General features: G+C 40.7%; 2 protein-coding genes across 2 annotated transcripts; one reads left to right on the top strand and one right to left on the bottom strand.

Moving 5' to 3' along the window:
• The first annotated feature begins 1306 nt into the window (after positions 1-1306).
• LOC4343755 (arabinosyltransferase RRA2) lies at positions 1307-4622 on the top strand. The gene is made up of 2 exons (XM_015789105.3): positions 1307-1593; positions 3404-4622. Exons 1-2 carry the CDS (start codon positions 1402-1404, stop codon positions 4490-4492), a joined length of 1281 nt encoding a protein of 426 aa, XP_015644591.1. The 5' UTR covers positions 1307-1401; the 3' UTR covers positions 4493-4622.
• A 1115-nt stretch (positions 4623-5737) lies between these two features.
• Positions 5738-8402, bottom strand: LOC4343754 (uncharacterized). The gene is made up of 3 exons (XM_015790991.3): positions 7488-8402; positions 6435-6587; positions 5738-6195 (listed from the first exon to the last, which is right to left on the bottom strand). The coding sequence occupies exons 1-3, from the start codon at positions 8337-8339 to the stop codon at positions 6079-6081; spliced, it is 1122 nt and encodes a 373-aa protein (XP_015646477.1). The 5' UTR covers positions 8340-8402; the 3' UTR covers positions 5738-6078.
• Positions 8403-21889: the final 13487 nt, after the last annotated feature.

Below are 21889 nucleotides of genomic sequence, written 5' to 3'. Positions count from 1 at the left end.
ATACTCCCTATTATTTAATTTCATGCCTTCTATAGAACACAAAATTTTTCATTCCATGTGGATTTTGTAGCATTTTCATATAAACTAAATGTGATTTCTACATGAACCTGGAAAAAAAAAGAATGTTCTGATGCTGGCCACAATATTAGTTCATGTCCTTGAGAATTGTAAAATTAATTAAGTTCTAAAAATCCAAAATTGGTATGCTTTCAAACAAGCACCACTAAAATTTCACTGTCAAAATCCAATCATCGACACAAGCACAAACTAAAACTCTCCCTCTGGTCATAAGTATTATATGTTTAGAACAAAATTTGGTTAAAGTTCTGAAATCATGACGATCGATTACATATTAGAATAAGTGGGATATCGTGCTAGTAATTTTCACAGTAAATCTATGTATATTATTTTTTTTTGAATAAGTATTTGAAAAATTGCAAAGTTTTAAAAGATTAACCATAAATTTCAACAAATTATGACCGGATGGAGTATCTTTCAAGTCACACTTGTGTCCCTACTACACCAACCATATGCTACTAGTAAATGTTTGCAATCACTCTTTACTCCTATATATGTCCCACTTGAAACACAGAGAAATTCACATAAATTATGCAAGTAGTATTTCACAGTGAGCCAGCAGGAATACTCCTGGAGTCCTCCCATTCTTTTTATAAACAAAGTGAGGATACTATTTAAAACAGGGACCTTGCGGGTTGTGCCAAAAGTCAACTCCTGGAAACGGGTTCCTTACAGAAATATAATACTACCTCCGTACCATATTATAAATCACCGTGATTTTTTGCTATTCAAAATTTGTTAAGTTTAATTAAATTTTTAGTATAATTTAGCAACATGTAAAACACGAAATTAGCTTCATTAAATCTAACATTAGATATATTTTGATAATATATTTATTTTATGTTAAAAATGCTAAACTTAAAAAATATAATTACGAAAAAAATTTCAAAACAACTACTCCTTCCGTCCTAAAATAAATCTAAGACCAGATAAGACATTTCTTAGTCCTCGATAGTATTAGAAAATGTCTTATCTGATTATAGGTTATTGTATTTTGTTATATTTCGAGACGGTGGGAGAGGGAGTAATAACAAGGATGGAACAGAGGGAGGGAGCAGTACACTCCCAATTGCAAAAATCTGGTCAAATCTGAGCCGTACGCCCAGTTGATATGATAAGTGGTGCACTACATATCCACCGTCCCCTTCCTCCACTAACGAATCTTACTCGATACAGTTCGTCCCACTTCTCCACACAAACAAAGCAAACCGAGCGTCACGTCTCGGGCGGGCAAGCCACCACTAGTCAGTAGCCGGGCCCCACCCTTCTCCCAGATCTCCCGTTCCCTCCGATCTCCTCGGCGGCGGCGGCGGCGAGCGGCGGATGGCCAGCCGGCGGGAGGGCCCCCTGATGCGCGGCGGCGCGGGCGGCGGGGCAGGGCAGCCGCTCTCGCGCGGGTCGCGCATCGCGGCGGCGGTCGCCGTCGGCGTCGCGCTCGGCTGCGTGTGCGCCTTCCTCTACCCCGACGGCCTCCTCTCCCGCTCCTCCGACGCCGCCCTCCATTGGCCTCGCCAGGTAAACCGCCGCCTCCGCGCCTATCTCCCCCGTCCCCTTGCCTTTTCGCCGCCCGCCGCGTCGTCTCGTGGGAAGGGAGGGGAGAGTCGTGGGCGGGGATCGTTGGGGTTTGAACTGGGGCGGTTAGCGATTGTTGGTTTTGGGGCATCTGTTTTAGCTTGGGGTTTTCTAATGTTAGGGGAATTCATTTTTTTAGTCGAACACGATTCATTTTTGGACTACTGTAACAGTAGCAATCGGTGATTGGATCACGGAATCCTGATTGTTATATGGATTAGTAAGACGGTGTGCGTGAGATCACTCGGAAAAAAGTAAGATCATTTTACCCAAAAGAAAAAAAAAGCTCAACTCTCTAAGGTATGCTTAAATGATACGATAAGGAAGGTTTGTGTTATACGAAGGCAATTGTATTGGGACAAGCCGACAAATCAGTCAATCAATTGCTAGGATCGTATGACCTTAAAATAGAGATTTTCCTTGATTGCTGCAACGCTATGTGATTATTACCCATGATTCCATGAATGTATTAGGGGGTTGGTTGTTACCTCTGTTGAAGTGGTCCCTTATATGCTTGTTCATGGTGTTGATGGCACACACTGCAATATTTTGTCACAAATAATGAGCAATTCGTTTGGAAATATTGATCTTTGGCCAATCACTAGTTCACTTTGGTTGGCAGCGCTTGCAGCCAGTAGCTTGTCACGGTATTTCTTGTAGCAACACATCTATTTGTTTTTAGTTTTTTACCCATCTATGAACAACAGTATTTCAAGTGGTTGTCATCTATAGCTAATAGATGTGATTCTCAAGGCACTAGCAATGAGCCATTGTCAAGAAATTGGGCTGAAAGAGAAGATACAGTAAGTTAGCCAGGGGGATGCTCAAATTACTAATGAGTACGGAGATGAATTTTTATCTTCAATGTTGAGTTGGTACTAAGTTTTGTCCCCCGCTTTCACACGTGCATACTCTTCACGATACACTCATGTAGTTCCAATTGCCACCTTCATTGATTGAGACACTACCAATTTTAAGATTGCAATTTCCTGTATTAATTCTGCAGTTATTATGATACCAAGGTTCTACTTCGTTAAGTTCTTTGCCTGGATTGTACCAAACCAGGCCAAAATTTTCTTGTGTCCTGGACATCGAATTTATGTTTCAATGAAAAATCAGTCAGTTGTCTTTTTTTTTGTTGAAATTTTTTTTTTGAATCTTAATTTCCTGTGTGTAGTTAGTACTGTTATTTATAATTTTTGTAATGCCACCAGGGGTCTAATAGAAAAAGTATATGGCTCACAGTCTGTTTAACTACTGCTTGTAATATGTATAAATTGTTGTTCAAATAGTAACACTTTGAGGGGTGGAAGTAAATTTATCAATATGTAAGCCACACCATGTAATACCATGAAAAAAAAGATTATGAAACTTTTTCCACAGAGTTATTTTTACAAGTGTTATGTTTCCATAAACTTGTAAGCTACATTTGGAACATAACTTTAGTTAAATTCAACTCAATACAACTCCATACTACATGAATCCTCGATAATCCTGTCTTCCAAACAATCTTGTGAAGTGCAATCCTTTCTTTGTTTGCTTTTGGCTTGTATGCAGTGTTACAGGATATGTTAGTCATTGTGTTCAATACCCTGCACACGTATACCATAAATTAAATGTGTATAATATGTCTTCATACATCAAAACTGAATGCACCTTGTTGATCGTTTAAACTTTTTGTTATAACCTTAGATGCACTGATATTTGTTTTATTATCAGATATGGTTTTACAATTATGTTTCTATCTTTATAGGCTGACTCAGTTGCCTGTGAGACTTCTGAGGGAGTTACCAGCCTAAAGTCACATGTAGTATTGTTGGAGAGGAAAAATGCTGAATTTAGGAAGCAGATTAATGAACTAACAATGAAGCTTCAATTAGCTGGGCAAGGAAAAGACGAGGTTCTATATAAGGCTGGTCCTTTTGGTACTGTCAAGGCTATTAGAAAAAATCCAACAGTTATCCCTGATGAATCCATAAATCCCAGATTGGCCAAGATATTGCAACAGGTTGCTATAAAGAAAGAACTAATTGTTGCGTTGGCAAACTCCAATGTGAGAGAGATGCTTGAGATGTGGTTTACTAACATCAAACGAGTTGGGATTTCAAATTATTTAATTGTTGCATTGGATGACAGCACTGAAACCTTTTGCAAGTCTAAAGGTGTTCCATTTTATAGGCGGGATCCTGACGAAGGAGTTGACAATATTGGAAAGGTAGGTGGAAACCATGCTGTGTCTGGACTAAAGTTTCGCATATTGAGGGAATTCTTGCAGCTTGGATATAGTGTGCTCCTATCAGATATCGATATTATTTTCTTCCAGAATCCGTTTGATCATCTTTACAGAGATGCTGATGTAGAGTCAATGAGTGATGGTCATGACAATAGGACAGCTTATGGTTTCAATGATGTATTTGATGAGCCCTTAATGGGCTGGGCAAGATACGCACACACAATGCGCATATGGGTTTATAATTCCGGATTTTTCTTCATAAGGCCAACAATTCCTTCTATTGAGCTTTTGGATAGAGTAGCTGGCCGCCTTTCTCGTGAACCCAAATCATGGGATCAAGCTGTTTTCAATGAGGAACTGTTCTTCCCCTCACATCCAGGTTATGAAGGTCTCCATATATCCAAAAGAACCATGGATATATACCAATTTATGAACAGCAAAGTTCTATTCAAGACTGTGAGGAAAGATGCTAATCTGCGGAAGTTGAAGCCAGTGATTGTGCACTTGAATTACCATCCTGATAAGTCGGAACGCATGAAAGCAGTGATTGAGTTTTACGTCAATGGAAAACAGAATGCACTTGAACATTTTCCTGATGGATCAGAATAATAACTGATTAACTGTAGTTGTCGTAACACGGCAAATGGACTTTTTTTTTGTGTATCTGTTGCTATTGGAACACTGAATGAAGACACAGATTAGTGATTTCTATAAAAGAGCTCATCACATTTTGGATCCATTGTGTTTGGCTGCAGACTTTCACTAAGCATCTAACTCAAACAGTTCACATAACACAAATACCAGCTTCCTTACCTTCTCTACTTTGCACTCAAACATAAATAGGAAACAATGATCACAATAAGTCTTTACTATAGAAACTCTTTAATTATAAAAACTTTTACTACCTTTTCTGTTTCTTTTCTTCCATCACATCTACTTTCCAGTATAAATTTTCTTATCCTTTCTGGTTGGTTAAGACCAATCGTTTTATTTTCCTGTTTCGCCCTAATTTTGGTTTGTGTCTTTTGTTATATTAAGTAGGATAGAAATTATTTAATGTTAAAAAAAGTAGGGTATAAATAATTTACAACATCACCAAGTGTGAAGAGACCTGAAAACGAAAAAGAAACAGAAAGCAAACAGAATAGTCCCGCCTATGTCGATCTATTGGGAAATTCTAATGATATCCTTGGCGCTGCATATGATCCTGGATTCCTGGTCATTAGTTGTGGCATTTCAGTCTGTTTGTTATGAACCACTCTTTTGTTCTGTTCACACCATATCTCTCATGCCACTCTTTTATCATCTTTGTCTTGTGTTTTTCACCTTGGGGTGTCCCTTTTATCTACCAATTCAGCTAGGTTTCATCGCTGTTGTACATGCTTGGAGCATCACATCTCAGTGTTTTACATGATTTTCTCCTATATTTGGCATACGAAAATGCAGTCCTTGATTTGATGCTGAGCTGTTTCAAGGTTTTTTTAGTAGAGCTGGTAAAAATAATTGTTTGGCCACTGTCGGATTTGCAGCGTCTACCGTCCAAATCTTATTTTGTAGTAGGAGCCATATAATTTTTTTGTATTCTGAAGGTGCCCATGCCTTGCATATTAGCTTTACGGCCGCTGAGTCCATCCTCCCATTGATTTGTATTTGCAGTTAGTAACTCTATATTACTCCATCCGTCCCTAAATATTTGACACTGTTGATTTTTTTTAAACATGTTTGACCGTTCATTTTATTTAAAAACTTTTGTGAAATATGTAAAACTATATATATATATATATATATACATAAAAGTATATTTGACAATGAATCAAATAATAGGAAAAGAATTAATTATTACTTAATTTTTTTAATAAGACGAACGATCAAACATGCTTTAAAAAGTCAACGATGTCAAATATTTAGGAACATATTTAAAAGAGTCGGCGTCAACCCTATACTCGCCTGCGAGCACAAGGCACCGGATACACCCTCTATACAAGGGTGAGAATAGGAGGAGATCCTGTGATCTGGGACACTGATAACAACACCGGTTTCTTGTTTTTGATCCCACCGGAGAGAACATATTCATTCGCCACAACATCGCAGGCTTGGCATCCGTCATCCAGAGCAATGCTCTGCAGGTTCACAGCTCTCTCCTTGACAAGCTCCACTATCCTCCAGTGCATTTCTTCTTCATTGAAGCCACTGAACTACAGATGCTTGAGATGGTGATGCTGGAACTCAGGCACCTGCCATGTCACATCGTCGGTCTTCGGCATTTCGCCATAAATATCACTCGGTGCCTTGGCATCTAAAGGTTTGTCCACCTGCAGAAGTTCATATATATATATATATATATATATATATATATATATATATATATATATATATATATATATATATATATATATATATATATATATATATATATATATATATATATATATATATATATATATATATATATATATATATATATATATATATGCATATTAGAGTGATTTTCAGACGAAAAAAAACTGTGCCGTTAGATGAGATTTGACAAAGCATGCATATGTTTAGTTACCTCGAGTATAAATTCCTCCAAAACCGGCGCTGCTTGGAGGAAGAACAATGTCCACGAGAGGTCGCACCCACGGAAAATTCCTGTCAGAACGAGGGACTTCAGCTTGCTGAACATCGGTTCAAGTTGTTTGGGAGCCTCTGGTTCGATCCAAATCTGCATACAACTCGTCGTGGGCATGGGCAATGAGAAAAATATATTGTTTGGAACAAGCTAATTGAATAATTGTAAGGCTTTTGGAACAATTTAATCCTGTAGATATCTTTGCATGATAAACTTAAATTCTAGAGATAAAATAAGATATTAACAATATGTAGAAGGGATGTTTTATAAAATTAAAGTACATAAAGAGTAAAGAGGCAGTTGGTAAAAAAAATAAAAATGAGTAAATTTCACAAAACTACAAGTATTTTGCACAATTTATCACAAAACTACAGATTTAAAAGGTTGTTTCACAAAACTACATATTCAGTGTCTCCGTTTATCACAAAACTACAGGTAGTTTGTACAATCTATGACAAAACTATAGATTTAAGAACTTGTTTTACAAAATTATAGATTTAGTGTATTCGTTTATTACAAAACTACACATTTTGTGTCTTCATTTATCACAAAACTACAGATTCAGTGTCTCCATTATCCCAAAACTACAAGTTTTAAGAATACTAAAATATGTAGTTTTGTGATAATGAAGACACTAAACTTATAGTTTTGTAATAAATGAATATATTAAATCTGTAGTTTTATGAAACAAATTCTTAAATCTGTAGTTTTGTGATATATTGTGCAAAGCATTTGTAGTTTTGTGATAAACGAAGCCACTGAATCTGTAGTTTTATAAAACAAGTTCTTAAATCTGTATTTTTGTGATATATTATACAAAGTATCTATAGTTTTATGACAAACGAAGCCACTAAATCTGTAGTTTTGTGAAACAAGTTTTTAAATCTGTAGTTGCAAAGTATCTGCAGTTTTACGAAACTTACACTATAAAAAAAGTTGATTGCCTTCTTTTAATGAAGGAGTAGGGTGACTGATGTTGCATTAGATACTTACCCTCCAAGATGAGAACCCCAATGTCAGAGACTCGAGGTGCGGTGTGCTGGCCAACATTTTGCTTAGTCTTACTGGTTCCTGGTAGTAAACGGCTTTGTTCTTCAAGTGCAGCTCCCTGAGGCACGGGACGTGGCCGAACGAGACGGGGGCGTAGCGGCAGAACCAGTTGGCGACGACGACGCGCTCCAGCCTCGGCGCCGACGACACCCGCAGTTTCTTGTACATGGCCTCGTCCACGGCGTGCACGGCGAGGCGCCTCAGCCGCGCGTGCCCCACGTCCAACACCGCGCCGAACCCCGCGTCGGACTGGTACATTCCGAGCTCCTCCAGGCCGGTGCAGCGGCCGAGGAGGGACGCGAGCGCCGGCGACGTGAACCGCAGGTTGACGAGGGAAAGCTCGGCGACGGAGGGCAGCAGGCTCGGCGACGCGGCCGCGGCCAGGAGGCGCGCCAGCCGCCGCGCCTGCCGCTTGCTCGGCTGATCCTGATCGGGCGCGCCGCCTCCGCCGGTGGCCCTGAACACGAGCTCCAGCCCGCCGGCCGCGACCTTGCCGCTGTCGACGGCGTCGTTGAGGCGCTCGACGACGCGGCGGACGGTGTAGGACTCGTCCCTGAGCAGGTACGCGTCGAGCCGCAGCCGCTCGATGGCGCGGTCTCCGGGAAGAAGGCTCTCCACCGCGCCGGCGACGCGCTCCATGGCCCGCTTCGTCCTCGCGTGCCAGCCGGCGCGGAGAGCGGCGGGCTCGAACTCCCGGGCGTCGATGACCAGCCGCGGGAGAAGGCCGGGCAGCCGCCGCCACCGCCTCGACAGCACGGCCATCCTCCCAGCCTCGCGGACGCCGAGGTTGCCCATGATTTCCAGCAGGATGTCGTCCGGCAACGCGCTCAGACGGTCTTCGCCACCGCCGCCGCCGCCAGCGATGGATCGTTGGCCACAACACTGAGGATGGATTCTAATCTCTCTCGGGTGGACGTCCACCCGTTTCTTGCATGCCACCTAAATAATTATAAAAAAATTTCAAAAAAATTCACAAGATAGGTTAATATGTAATATATCACTTCACGAACATGTAAGTTCAAATTCGACTTCTACAAGTTGTAACGAAAATAACAAATCAAACTTTAACTAGTATACGTATATTCACAGTTAAATTTATTATTTTTTTTGTTACGACTTATAGAAGTTGAATTTGGATTTGCATGTTTGTGAAGTGATATATTACATATTAACCTATCATGTCAATTTTTTTGAAATTTTTTCATAATCATTTAGATGACATGCAAGAAACGGGTGGACGTCCACCCGAGTATTTAAAACAGTTTCCCCCACAACACTCCATCGACAAAACTCTCAAGTAAACCTGCAGACTACCGCAGCTGCGTGCATGGTGCACCTGTAGTTTTATATACATACTGACCGTGCGTGCTGAAAGCCTGAAACCGAAACGGACTCGGTGTCGGAAAGGGAGCGCTGCTGGTCTTTTTGGGCCGAACCCCGTGAAGGATAGTGGGCTCGCTCAGTCGAAGCAGCGTCCACAGTTGAAATCGCGTTCGTGGGCCGCGCGCGCCGGCCTTGCGAGTTTGCGCCGAAACCCGCGTGCAGATCACGCGAGAAAACACCACGGAAAAGCACCAATCCGTGGCGTTGGTGCATCGTCCCGACACAACTGCACCCTGTGCTGTGCACGAACAATCCCTGTCGTTCCACCGTATTCTCGCAGGAAATCCGGGTTACACACCACAGCAATCCTCTATCTTTCTCACCAGCAACTAACGCAGCAGCTGAGCTAGCTAATCCCCGTCAAATCAAATCAGGACTTGGTAGGACAGCCCACAATATTAATCAAGCGACATTACGCACTTTCGATCCCACGCTGCGACGCACGCGTACCTCCCAGTTGTCGCGCGCGCACAGCGCACAGCGCCACGGCCGAATTCTCGTCCGATCGACCAGCGCCGGGGGAGCAGGGGAGGGGGGGGGGGGGGTGTCGTTGCTCGGTTCGTTGCCGGCCGGCGCCGTGCGCCACGGTAGAATCGCCCGGACGGTTTGCCGTTTGCGATCGATTGGCGATCGAGCAAGCATTATTGTTGGCGCGTACGGCGCCTCGTCCCGGCCTGCACGGGGCATGTGCCGGCAGGGGGACCTAGGGGCAGTGGTACGTATATATGTGCCCATCACGAATTCGCAGCGACTGTGCATTGCGTGTCAATGATCAGCTCTCTCGGGGCGCCTTGTATAATTACCACGTAGCTAGCACAAAAGCAGCCTGACAGTTTACCCAGGAGTTTTGAACCCGGGGGGGGGGGGGGGGGGGGGGGAGGTAGATTAACGTACATTCAGCATCTGCTGGGGTAGATATGGACAACTACTAATCATCCACTGAATCGCTGAATCAATTACGCAGCAGCAATCAGTTATCAGTGCGTACGTAGTTAGCTACAGTACACCATCTCTAGATATACCTGAGGGGTGAAAACGGTCGGAAATGGTAATGTCTCTTTGACAATGACGCTCGATCGGCCGGTAATTGACCATATTTATCATTTAAACTACTTGGTGTCAATATTAATATAATATAGAAAGAAATTAGAAAAAACAAAAATTATAAATAGCTAAAAACGGTATGGTCGGAAACGGTACCCCTTATATGAAAATAACGCTTGATCGATCAGGAATTTACTCGATCGTTTTCACCCCTAGTCATACCCCTCTATAAATCCTAAAAAACTAATTTTAAAGAATGAATCTAGATATATATCCACTGTTTAAAAAACAACTTTCTAAGATGAATTATGATAATTAGTTGTTTTATTTTTAGGACGGAGGAAGTAGCTGGTTGTTGTTGATCCACCAAATGAGGATAAGCTCTCAATTAAAACAACAGCTAGCGCTAGCTTAATTTGTACACAGGCCCTGCAGCTTTTGCACATGTGCGTATCGATCGCTAGACAGTTGATCAATCTGTGACGACGATGAGTTCTGCTGTTCTCACGTCGTTTCAATTAGCCATCAAACATGTACACATGTTCCGTACTCTTGGCAAACGGTCGGCACTCGGCAACTGGACTAGCAACGGGACTATACTAGGATATACACCAAGCTAGATGCATCGATCTCGCTGGCCCGGCCGGTCGGGCCGGGGCGTGACACACGCTGCAGCCGGAGCCCAGCCGGCCAGTTAATTATTTGGGCCCGATCGAGACGCTGATCAGTAGGAGTACGCGTACTACACGTATATACTAGTAGCTGATCGATTTGAAAGCACTGCGTCTGCATGCATGCATGCGTTTATTTCCGTTTGGTCGAGCTCGTGAATACGCCTAATCATATCGATCGTTAGCAGGAGCTAGCTGGGTCATGGGGTCATGGGGTGACGTTCGTACGCACGGCCAGACGGCCTCCGGCTCATCCGTTGATTAGCAGCTAGCAGATGACTGACCACTGATCATCTGATGATCGACTGATCGCTGCAGATGATGCATATTGATCTGATCATCTGATGACTGATCTCTGCAGATGATGCATGGAGTATGTCATTATTTGGATGAGTTGACGGTGAATGCGTGTGGTAAACTCTTTTTTTTTTTTCGGGTGAATGTGTGTGGTGAACTTGTACCAAAAGTTTATAGTTCCTCCCCGGTGAATATACACATACTATATCAGTATATCTTAGGACAAAATACTTGTATCTGAAGATGAATATTAAAAAGGGGTAGCTTTCTGCGAATGTGTCGAGCTGTGCAACGCAGCACTGGCACGTGCGTGGCGAGCAAGCGTCGTTGTCTGCCATCTTGGACATGTTTTTGTTCTGGCCATTCGCCGCTACGTTCAAGCAGGCACGACAAACTGCCACACAGTTTACGCTCACAGTACGTGCCATTATCTTTCTCCCATCAAAAACCAGAGAGAATCTGCAGAAAAAAGGGGGAAACCACTCTCTCCGTTTCGATGCCACTTCCCCCATCGCCATTTCGCCATCCAACGCTCTCCATCGATGATCATGCATCAGTATATAGATCACAGTTCTTTTTTTTTTCTCTTTCTTTCATCGACTGAAATTCTCAATAGAACTATATATAGCCGTACTACGTACACACTGCAATAAGCAAATATAGAGCTTATAATCAATTAGTAGTAGTACCATGCAATCACTGTAAGTTACATAAATTCATTTCAGATAAATCCGCCACCATCGATCTGGCAGATACATTTCAGAGAACTTCAGCCATTAATTCCGCCGGTATCAACGTCCAATTCAGACAAGACGTACTCTGCATGACTGCATGCGTATTACTGCTACTCTCAACAGTTGAAATTCTGAATTTCATCTGAAAGGCCGATGCACACGGCGGACGGAGGACATGTGCATATGTCAATGGCGCGAGCAGTTTAGCCGCTTTTGCATGGAATCATTCTGCAAAACCAGGCCCCAGCGCGGGCAATGTGCACGTACTACTTTTGCACAGCAATCGCCCTCTTCTCTTCTCCATGGAGTATGTATATATATGCAACTGCAACAATGCGTGGTTGCTTTCCTCCTCTGCATGATTCCATTCGCAAAGTACTCCTCCTTTGGGGATAGAGTCCATAGAGATGTGGATGTGATCCCATCACGATGTTGCACTCTCAACAGTGTGTGGGTGAACCAGTGACCGATCGATCGATCCATGCAAGCAATGGATCGGAGGACGGGAGGAGTAGTAGTAGGAGTAGGACAAGTCACAAGTACTAGCATATATAGTATCTCACTGGCAATATGGGTGTCTCCATCACTGCACCTTCACGGCTTCCTCAGTACAAAATTTAATCATTTTTATGGTTGGCACGAGTATTAAGAAAATAGGTGAGAATGATTAAAGAAAATGTGTGATTGGTTGAGAAGAAAAAATATATGAAAGAGAATAGTTTTCATTGGTTGAGAGAAGGAGGTATGTGAATAAATCAAGAATTAGCTTTATTTTGAGACAAATTATTGTGCTAAAAACAACTACATTTTACAAAGGAGGTAGCAGATACCAAGCTACCACTCCATCCATTCCATTAAAAATAAATCTATCACGAGACATATGGGAGGGAGTACTTGCATACTTCATCCGTCCCACAAAAAATCAATTTAGGATCGGATGTTGATATATTATAGTACCACCAATCTGGATGGGTTTATGTGGTTTGATTCCTTAATCCTTATCAAACTATTGGTAGTGCCAAATCTTAGACATGTTTTGGCACTACCAATGTTTTAGTAGAGTTGGACTATATGAGTTGGCAAATATTCGCATCAATCCAAACATCTACAAAACACTATTTAAATTGCCAAATATTTGGTAGGGCAAGTCTTGGCATTAAACCAAAACAGACCATAATATTTGTTTATATTCGTAGTAGTAGGATATACCAATATCAGCTACTAGATTTATTTTTTTATGTGACGGAATGTGCGGTTGCATTGCATTTTCTTGGCGAAGTGGCTAGCTAGTACTAGGACTAGAGGTAAGCATGTAGTGGTAGCTAGAATAATGGTGATGGATATGGGGCAAATGCATAAAATGTGTGTAGTAGTGGCAGGGGAGAGAGGCTACCGGCGAGCTAGCTGCCAATGGATGCAATGTTGGAGCATTGCATGAATTTTCGTGCCTGGATGGTTGTCGGTCTTTCTGGGGTCAGGCTTGTGCAAGTCGCCTGACAAAAAGGGCTCGCATACACGCATGCTGCACACCGCGAAGAACTCCAGGCTTTTTTCAAGGCGATCACCACTTAAAACTGAGGGCCATTGCCAATTTGTCATGGCCACCATGCATGATCGAGCAAGCGAGAGCGAACGGACCAAAAGTTTTTGCTTTCTCTCATACACGACCTAATTGCATCGTTTCTCGAGCAAAAAAAAATCAGTCTTTTTGCTAGCTATAGCTTGGTTCATTGCATGGGTACAATTATATCATGGAACTGTACTGCTGCATTATCTGAAACTATTTGCCATATGACAGTGGCAATTAAGCTCAAGATTCAAGAAGCATTCCATTTCCTCGAATCTGTCGCTAAGAGGTTGGTAGGGAAGGATTACAAGTACATGTACATGCGCGAGATGCTTCCTGTCATCACTGGATAGAGGATTAACGTTGTTCCCAAGGAGAATGAACTAAAAATGCAGCAAAACATCATCGTTCTCTAGGTAACCTCGCGAACATATATATGCAGAAGTTTGGAATGATTGTCTTTCTACCACGCGCTCCTTGGAACAGTAACACCTTCAGGGAAAAAATAGTACTCCTATACAAGAACAAGACAGGAGAAAAATAGTATAAAACAAGTGCTATGGGAAAAAAAAACATGTACATATACTCTATATGTAGAGAGAGGGAGTTTGCATATGGAGGGGAACCTGCAAAGAACAAACACCAATTGCTGCATATCATAACAATAAGAGACATGCGACTGTACAGGCAAGGAGAAACTAGTATTAACCCCATGCCCTAAAAGAGGACCTGTGCAAAGGGGTTATTGCCGGGGGCAGAAAAAGAAGGGCCATGTCTCTCCATGCCCGCACCTTCACCTCCACCCCCCTAAAAAGGAGCTCCCACTATTTGATCCTCACTCACCCTCCTTATAATGGCATGGTTACAATTTTCCCTTGGTCCAATGCATAGCTAGCTCTTAGGCTTGTCCAGTACACTTCGGTTCAGCAACAATAAGGTGAAAGACTACTCCTGCCACTGCAAGTTAAACCTCACAAATTAAAGAAAACAATATTCCCTCACTTATTGCTTGCATATGCTATAGTACTAGGTACAATGCAACATGAAAGTGTGTCATTTGCTGATCACTTGTTAGTCAACATATTAATTTGAGTGTATCATATAGTGAAGCACATGGGATAATATGGAAGTTCTTGCCAAGAGAAAACTAATAAGCATCCATGCCACCATGGATACCAAGAGACAACTGATCCCTTGTTACTTGCTGAATAAGTTGGTTGCTAACTCTTCATTAGATATATAGAACGTAGTACTTAATTTGCTGAGGTCGTGTACTTGTTTTTTAAATAAGGGTAGTCCAATTTTGGACCCCAAACTTTCATCCAAGTCCATTTTCATTCTGAACACAAACTAATTATTTTTCACTCTAAACCTTCAAAACCAGATAAACTTCACCTTGTGATTAATTGCTTTTAGTGGTGACTTACATAATGTTAAAAATCATATTGTTACAGGACATCAAAGATTGTTAATTACATGACTAAACGACACCTAAAAATTTAGTAATTTGCTACAAGACACTTTCAGTCCAATTAAAGAGAGAAATTCTTCAATAGACGAGAATGCCCCTAAGACCACAGGATTGTACGTAACATGGACGTTGAAGTGAAAATTTAGAATTATGCCACTCTAAATCTGCAATCAACCAAGTGCATTGCTAGGGTCGTAGAAGCTTTTGACTCTAAGGACATTGTCATCTTTTCAAAAATTTCTCTCTTCAATTTAGGCTGAAAATGTCCTTGAACAAATTACTAATTTTTGATATCCTCCATATACACGGCCCACCAGCAAGCTACACAAACTTTGAGTGTTAATTTAGTAGTAAAATTGATCTTAATATGTTGCTGTAGAACATTCAAAATTTGTATTACTTCCTCCGTTTCAGGTTATAAGATATTTTGACTTGGGTCAAAGTCAAACTACTTTGAATTTGACTAAGTTTATGCACAAATATAATAATATTTATAATACCAAATTAATTTCATTAAATCAATAATTGAATATAGTTTCATAATAAATTCGTGTTGAGTTGAAAATATTATTATTACTTCTACAAATTTGGTTAAATTTAAAGCAGTTTGATTTTGTCCAAAGTCAAAACGTCGGGAGTATCTATTTGTAAACATAGTAAAAACATGTCATGGTTGAAAGACACTGAAAATTTTGCTAGCCTAAAAATAAAAACCACTTTACACGTTCAGAACAGACCAGGAAACATGGACTTGGAATTGGAATTGATGGAGTAAGTACCAGCTGATGCATGATTCTTGATTTTTTGGGTGTAAACTAATATAATAGCACAAACATTGTGTGGTTCAAACAATTCTTATTATTAGCAGTCTGTCCAGCTTTAATTTGGGTCTTCTAGCTATGAGTTGAGTGGTTGATCACTATATACCTTTCTCCGTTTCTTCTCCTTTTTTTTTTTGGATGTTGATCAAACAGTCGTAAGGCTGTGAAACCACAAGGTCCACAGCAACTTGCTTCGTAGTTTATGAGCAACTTCTGAAGGGATCAGTTCTCAGCAGTATATGTGTATGTTTTCTTGTATTACAAAATATATATGACCGGAAAGAAGAGAAGCCTCCACTGGACTGCACAAAAAGCTTAGTAGCCCTTTATTTTTTTTCTCATTGGATAAAACCAAAAGCATGCATACCCAACTATTACAAAGGCTGCAAAAGGACCGCTAGTATCATGATTTGCTCAGAATTGGGTTGAAAATTGGAACTGCTGGTGGCCCATTTTGACCCACATCTCAGAAAGCGAAAACTTTCTGGTGTGTCGAGGTGATGGTACTCCACGCAGTTCTATACATCAAGGTGATAGCGACTTAATTAATTTACCATAATCCATCACACCCTCCTTTAGTTTTAATTGAAAACGTACAACCTTACTAATTAGAAAATAAGTGGGCAATTGAGTTCAGTACAAATTACATCGAGGAGGTGCTAGCGTGCTACTACAGCAAATTTAGGGAGAGGCAAAACAGAATGGTCCGAACCAAGATTTACACAACATATCAAAACCGATCCGATTTAAAGCGAATTCCATACTTTTCGGACCGGGTCGAAAACATAAACTGCTTGTGTTTACATGTTATAACCACATAATGATAGCAATAACATAGATGAGGGGGTGTACTGGCCGGTCTGGTCGGTCAAGGGACAATAGTAACATATACGCACAATCTAAATCGAGAGCTCTCTCGATTTAGTCATAACGAGCGACGCTATTAGCCATTGTCCAGATACGATCAGCCATTGTCCAGATATGTGTCTTGAATAATCTTACTTTACTATAGTACTAATTGATCAAGCAAGTAGAAAAAATATTCCAACCATCTATGCTTCAAATAATTTTTTTTTCTTAAATTACACATCCGATTTACAATCCGATTATACCGTTGTGTTCGTAACAATTAAATCTTTACAACAAGATCTCAAATGATTATATTTTGATAAAAAAATCACAAATTACTTTTATAATATATCTAAATTACTTTTAGATTTTACTAAGTTACTTCTTAAACATATAAAAGTAAATTCAATAAAGTTTTAAAGTAATTAACATATATTATAGAAGTTACTTTCTTTTTGTTATAAGTTACTTCTATAGTATATGTAAATTACTTTTAGGCTTTATTGAATTACTTTTATATGCCTAAGAAGTAACTTAGTGAAATCTAAAAGTAATTTAGATATATTATAAAAGTAATTTATATTTTTTCATCAAAATATAATCATGTGAGATCTTGTTATAAAGATTTAATTGTTACGAACACAACGGTGTAATCATATCGTAAATTGGATTAGTAGTTTAAGAGAAAATTGTATTTGAAGTATAGGTGGATAGTGTCTATCATATGTGGAGTGGTAGGTGGTTTGTCTAAACCAGCTACCACTAGCTGTGTAGTCACGTCCTTAAAAAAATATAGCTAAAGAGACGTACCACCATAAAAATCTACAAAATACCATATCTCGAAACCCCCTCCCCCCTCTAGACAGTCACCTCACCGGCAACGGGTGCAGTTGCAGTGTCGGAGGTGTATGCGAGCCGGACTTGGTAGGCAAGGGGCACAATCATACTTTTGTTTTTGTTTCTCTCTCCATTTCCTTTGGATATTATAAAATAATGTCACGGGTGTCCAGCAACTAAATACCAGTTTTTTCGGTGTCCCATAGCTGATACGCGTTCTTACGGTATCCCCGACTAATTTATTATAATTTATTAAGCTTAGTCGATTTAATAAATTTATTCGCCGCCGTCTCGAGCTCACTCGGCGACTCGACCTCTGGATTACCACACGTATGCCACGCAGAACAAAACCGCTTCGGATTGGGTCAAGGAGAGTTATACGTCCAGTATTGAAAATTCAGGGTGGGTAATGTCTGGTTTTCGGATTCAGGGGTAATTCGGTCGAACACGATGGTTCAGAGGGTGAGGAGGTAATTCGTGCTTTTTCCTATTTTTTATGGTTGATAGAAATTTATATGCCGAATATAGTTGATGGACAAATGTTATACACTATTGAACCCAACACTAAGTGCAATCAGGCGAATTAGTTAGTGTAAATTAGTTTGTGAAAATAAAATAAATACATTCTTAGAATCAGTAAGTGTGTCTCGTATAGTAATAAAGATTTTAATAAAATCGTAGATTAAAGACCGTTGACAACACATCAGTGTTGGCACTGATGGTTAGTGTTTCTTTCCAATTCTACTATGTACGTGTGCGTGTTTTATTTTATTTTTATTTTTTTGCTTTATCTTTTTTTATCGTAAATGGTGTAGGTATTTAAGTTTTGTTTTTTTTTTTTCGGGAGGAGGGCGATCATACGAAGTACGCACATACGCACATTATGTTTTTTTTATAGAGATTAGTATCATGAGATTTTTAATAGATCTAATCTAATATTTAAAATAATAGGTCCACCAGTTTCAGTGAAATTTGAAGATCGGATGCTTTTCTTTTTGTTCTCTCGATTTCTAGGATTTCTCTAATAAATTAGAGCGCCATGTGACAACGTAAGAACATATGTACGATATTTATTGGACTTTTAATATATAATAGATTTTTAGAATTTATCTAATTTATTAGAGAGACACGTAGGCAGCGGCGTAAGAGCGTTTGTACAAAGTTTAATGTACTTTTGGTATATAATAGATAGATTTAGAAGATGGTTTAAGGAACATTGATTGGATATTTATTATAAATATTTATTTAACTAAATATATTTATATTTGTGAAGTAATATATTTTAACTTTACATTGTAGATTATCAAATTTTAAGAGACTGTCGATTTTTATGGATGTATGTTTTTTTCTGTCGTTTTTTATGTACATGCGTATGTTTTTTTTCTTCCGGCAGACATTAGCAAGCTTTATTATTTTGTTTTCAATTGTGTACGTACGTAGGTACGTTCAATCGTGTATGGATGTACGTACCGGAAGAACAACATTAACGTTTGTATGGTATTAACTTAGTACGTACGTACGGCACAACAGTAGTAGCGCTGGTATGATATAAACATGAGGAAGTTATTATTTTTTAAATAATAAATCTAATCTAATGGTGTAAAATAACAGGTCCATCAGTGTAAAAATCAACGGTGAGATTAGATAGTGCCATGTGACGACTTAGAAACGTTTGTAGAAGTGACAAGTGACGGCTTAAGAGTGTTTCTAGGAAGTTTAAAGGACTTTTAGTATATAATAGATAATACTAACTCGATTGCCTCCGTTGTTAGGCGTGTTCTTTTCGGCTGCAGGTTTTGGCTGTATGTAAAAACAAGAAACACAATTATTAGCATATGATTAATGAGTATCAATTATTTAAATTTTGAAAAATGATTTTATTTGATTTTTAAAGCATATCCTATATAAAAAGTTTGGGCATAAAACACCGTTTAACAGTTTAAAAAATATGATAACAGAAAACGAGGAGTAGCAATTTTCAATTAGCTGTTTAGAACATGCCCTTAGTTGTGGCTGGTGATCAACAGATCCATATACTATAGGACGAGACAAGCCTGGATCGATCTCGATCGATCGGCCGGCCAGTACTAGATCACACATATGCATGTACGTACACGAGAAGAAGTAGCATGCAAGCTAAGCTGGGCGCAGCGGCCGGGCAGCAGAGGGGGCCAAGATGCTGTCCCCGGCCGGTACGTACGTAGTACGTGCCGTCGCGGCGGACAGCGATCCGTGTCGCGAGATGGAGCGCGGCGATGACGCGCGCGCGCGCGGGCGCGGGGTGCATATGGGTCGATCGGCGTAATAATTCCGCGGGAGAAAACGGACGGAAAGGCGAAAAAGATCGTGGGGGTCCCGGCACGTACTACGTACGCGACGCGCAGGAGGCAGGCGCACGTACGCACGCACTCCACTAGCCATCCAGCCAACCCGCCAACCAGCCGGCCGTCCGTCCCGTCCCGTCCACTCCAAGTCCACCACCACCTTCTCCTGTTAGATTCCACCCCGCGCCCCGCCACGAGATTCGCCTCCCTCCCGCCCCCGTCCGCATCCCCCCCGTCCGCCCCGCACGCCCCCACACCGGCCCAGCGACGACACGGGGATCTCTCACGCATACGCGCGCCGCGCCCCGTACGTAACCCGCGATCCCCCCAACCGGCCGCGGCGCCGACGCGCGCGATAACGACCCCCCGCGCCCCCATGACGACGTACGTTTCCCATCACGGTGCGCGGCCGGTTTTGTAGCCTAGCGGCTTGCGCGATCGCCGCGGGAAACGGTCGAGCGGATCGGAACAACGAAGAGCACCTTCGATATGATCCTTCCTCTCTTCGGTGTATGCATGTACTACTATATGCTGACGTGCATGTAGGCAGCAGGCGGCATGTACACCCATGCATGCCTCGATCGCCGGCCGTTCGGTTAAAGGAAAAAGGACAATCTCATATACACAGTTGTTCAGCGTACGTGTGACGGCTAGCGTGCATATCATACCAACCACAGCCAGTAAAATGGGAGAGATGCTGCACATGAAATCTCACCGATGTGTGTGATGTGTCCAGCGGAAGGAATTAGATCAGGAATCGGATTCGGTCAGAGCTACAGTTTCTAGCATTTTCTTCAGGTATATGTGAGCTCCTGTGATCCTGTCTGCGTGCCGTTTGCGACATACTCCTGCTGGTAGCATTTAATTTAATTTAATTACTAAAGTTTTTGTTTTATTTTCCACGATGATTATGAACTACTCCATTTCCTTTCGTTTTTTTACAGCAAGTGCGTGCTCTAACAGGCAAGTCAGACATTAGTGATACAGAGTAATAATAAATATATACACAAAGCTGAGGACAAAGTAAAGTGCAGCAGGATTATCAAGCACGCAGTCAAAATAAGATTGTAATCTGCTATAGTGGGACGGCTGCAGCTTCTGCATGAAAAGGACAAGGAGAAAGTGTGCAAGCTTATGATTTTTCTAGAAATGGTTTCTGAGCTCATGATATCACCCCATCACCTAATCCTCTGAGAGAACTGGCATTCCTCATCCTTCTCTTGTGTTATTCGTCAACCTGTTATAAATATGTTTTCATAGTGCGCCACTGATTAGTTTCTCTTAACAACTCTTGTTGTCCTATACTGTACAGCATCAAAGCTCTAAGTATTTAATTAGCTGATTAAGTAGTAGTTAATGAGGAGAGAAACTAATCTGTCAACGACAGGCCGGTCATTCCTTCAAAAGATAGCAAAGGTCTTAGCCTGCAATAGTCAACAAAACTTGATCTGGTTTCTTGGACCAACTACGTACATGAACACAAAACTATTGACAGATCTTTTCACTACTCCATATCAGATATTAGTACTCCATCCGTTTCATAATGTAAGTTATTTTAGCATTTCCCATATTCATATGGAGGTTAGTGAATCTATATAGATATATATGTCTAGATTCACTAACCTCTATATGAATGTGGAAAATGCTAGAATGACTTATATTATGAAACGGAGAGAGTAGTATATATGGAGAAAATAAATGGTCCCTAGCTTTAGCTTAACCAAATCAACATAAGGCCGGCCATTTGTCAAGTTTAACCAATGCTTACAGCAGGCCCGCAGGTCAATTTGCTCCAACTACTTAATTTGGCATATATAAATAAGTCAGATGTATATATCGATCAACGCCTGTGTAGGATCAGGGGTTATTTAATATATATTCGGCTAGAACTTGAATTCTACTACTAGTAGTAGTATTTTAGTATCAACTTGATGTATCACATATCCTATAAATAAGGATCCAAACCATAATAATTTGAACGGGGGGAGTCATTTTACAACTTAAATAAACATCCATGCCATGCCATGCATGCATAATCTTCTATGACCAAACTATATATATACGCCTAGTGGTGTGGTTTGAGCGCAGTGATATTACAAATGGGATAGAATGATGAAAAAGGGATGATTAATTAATTAATTTAACCACAATGCATGTACATAAAGAAATACTATAATGTAAGCACATATCTATGGTCTATCACTAGCAAAGTAGCAAACTTTAATTAGTGCTTTCATGTTTGATGACTAGCTAGAAGTACTAGGCCGTGCAAATGTCTGCCCTAAACTTTCTCCCATCAAGATGACAAGAAGTAACATCTCAACAACCATGCAAGAAAGCATGAATG

Source organism: Oryza sativa, chromosome 7 (genome assembly GCF_034140825.1).
Source record: "Oryza sativa Japonica Group chromosome 7, ASM3414082v1".
Taxonomy (NCBI): Eukaryota; Viridiplantae; Streptophyta; class Magnoliopsida; order Poales; family Poaceae; genus Oryza; species Oryza sativa.
The sequence above is the reverse complement of the archived record's forward strand: the minus strand, read 5'-3'. Positions and strand labels throughout refer to the sequence as shown.

Excerpts from the sequence above, each read along its gene's own strand:
- LOC4343755 (XM_015789105.3), top strand. The coding sequence starts at position 1,402 with ATGGCCAGCCGGCGGGAGGGCCCCCTGATGCGCGGCGGCGCGGGCGGC. Across the intron at positions 1,594-3,403 it reads CCCTCCATTGGCCTCGCCAG|GCTGACTCAGTTGCCTGTGA; the intron begins GTAAACCGCCGC and ends CTATCTTTATAG.
- LOC4343754 (XM_015790991.3), bottom strand. The coding sequence starts at position 8,339 with ATGGGCAACCTCGGCGTCCGCGAGGCTGGGAGGATGGCCGTGCTGTCG. Across the intron at positions 6,588-7,487 it reads TGGGGTTCTCATCTTGGAGG|ATTTGGATCGAACCAGAGGC; the intron begins GTAAGTATCTAA and ends AGTTGTATGCAG. Across the intron at positions 6,196-6,434 it reads TGGAGGAATTTATACTCGAG|GTGGACAAACCTTTAGATGC; the intron begins GTAACTAAACAT and ends GAACTTCTGCAG.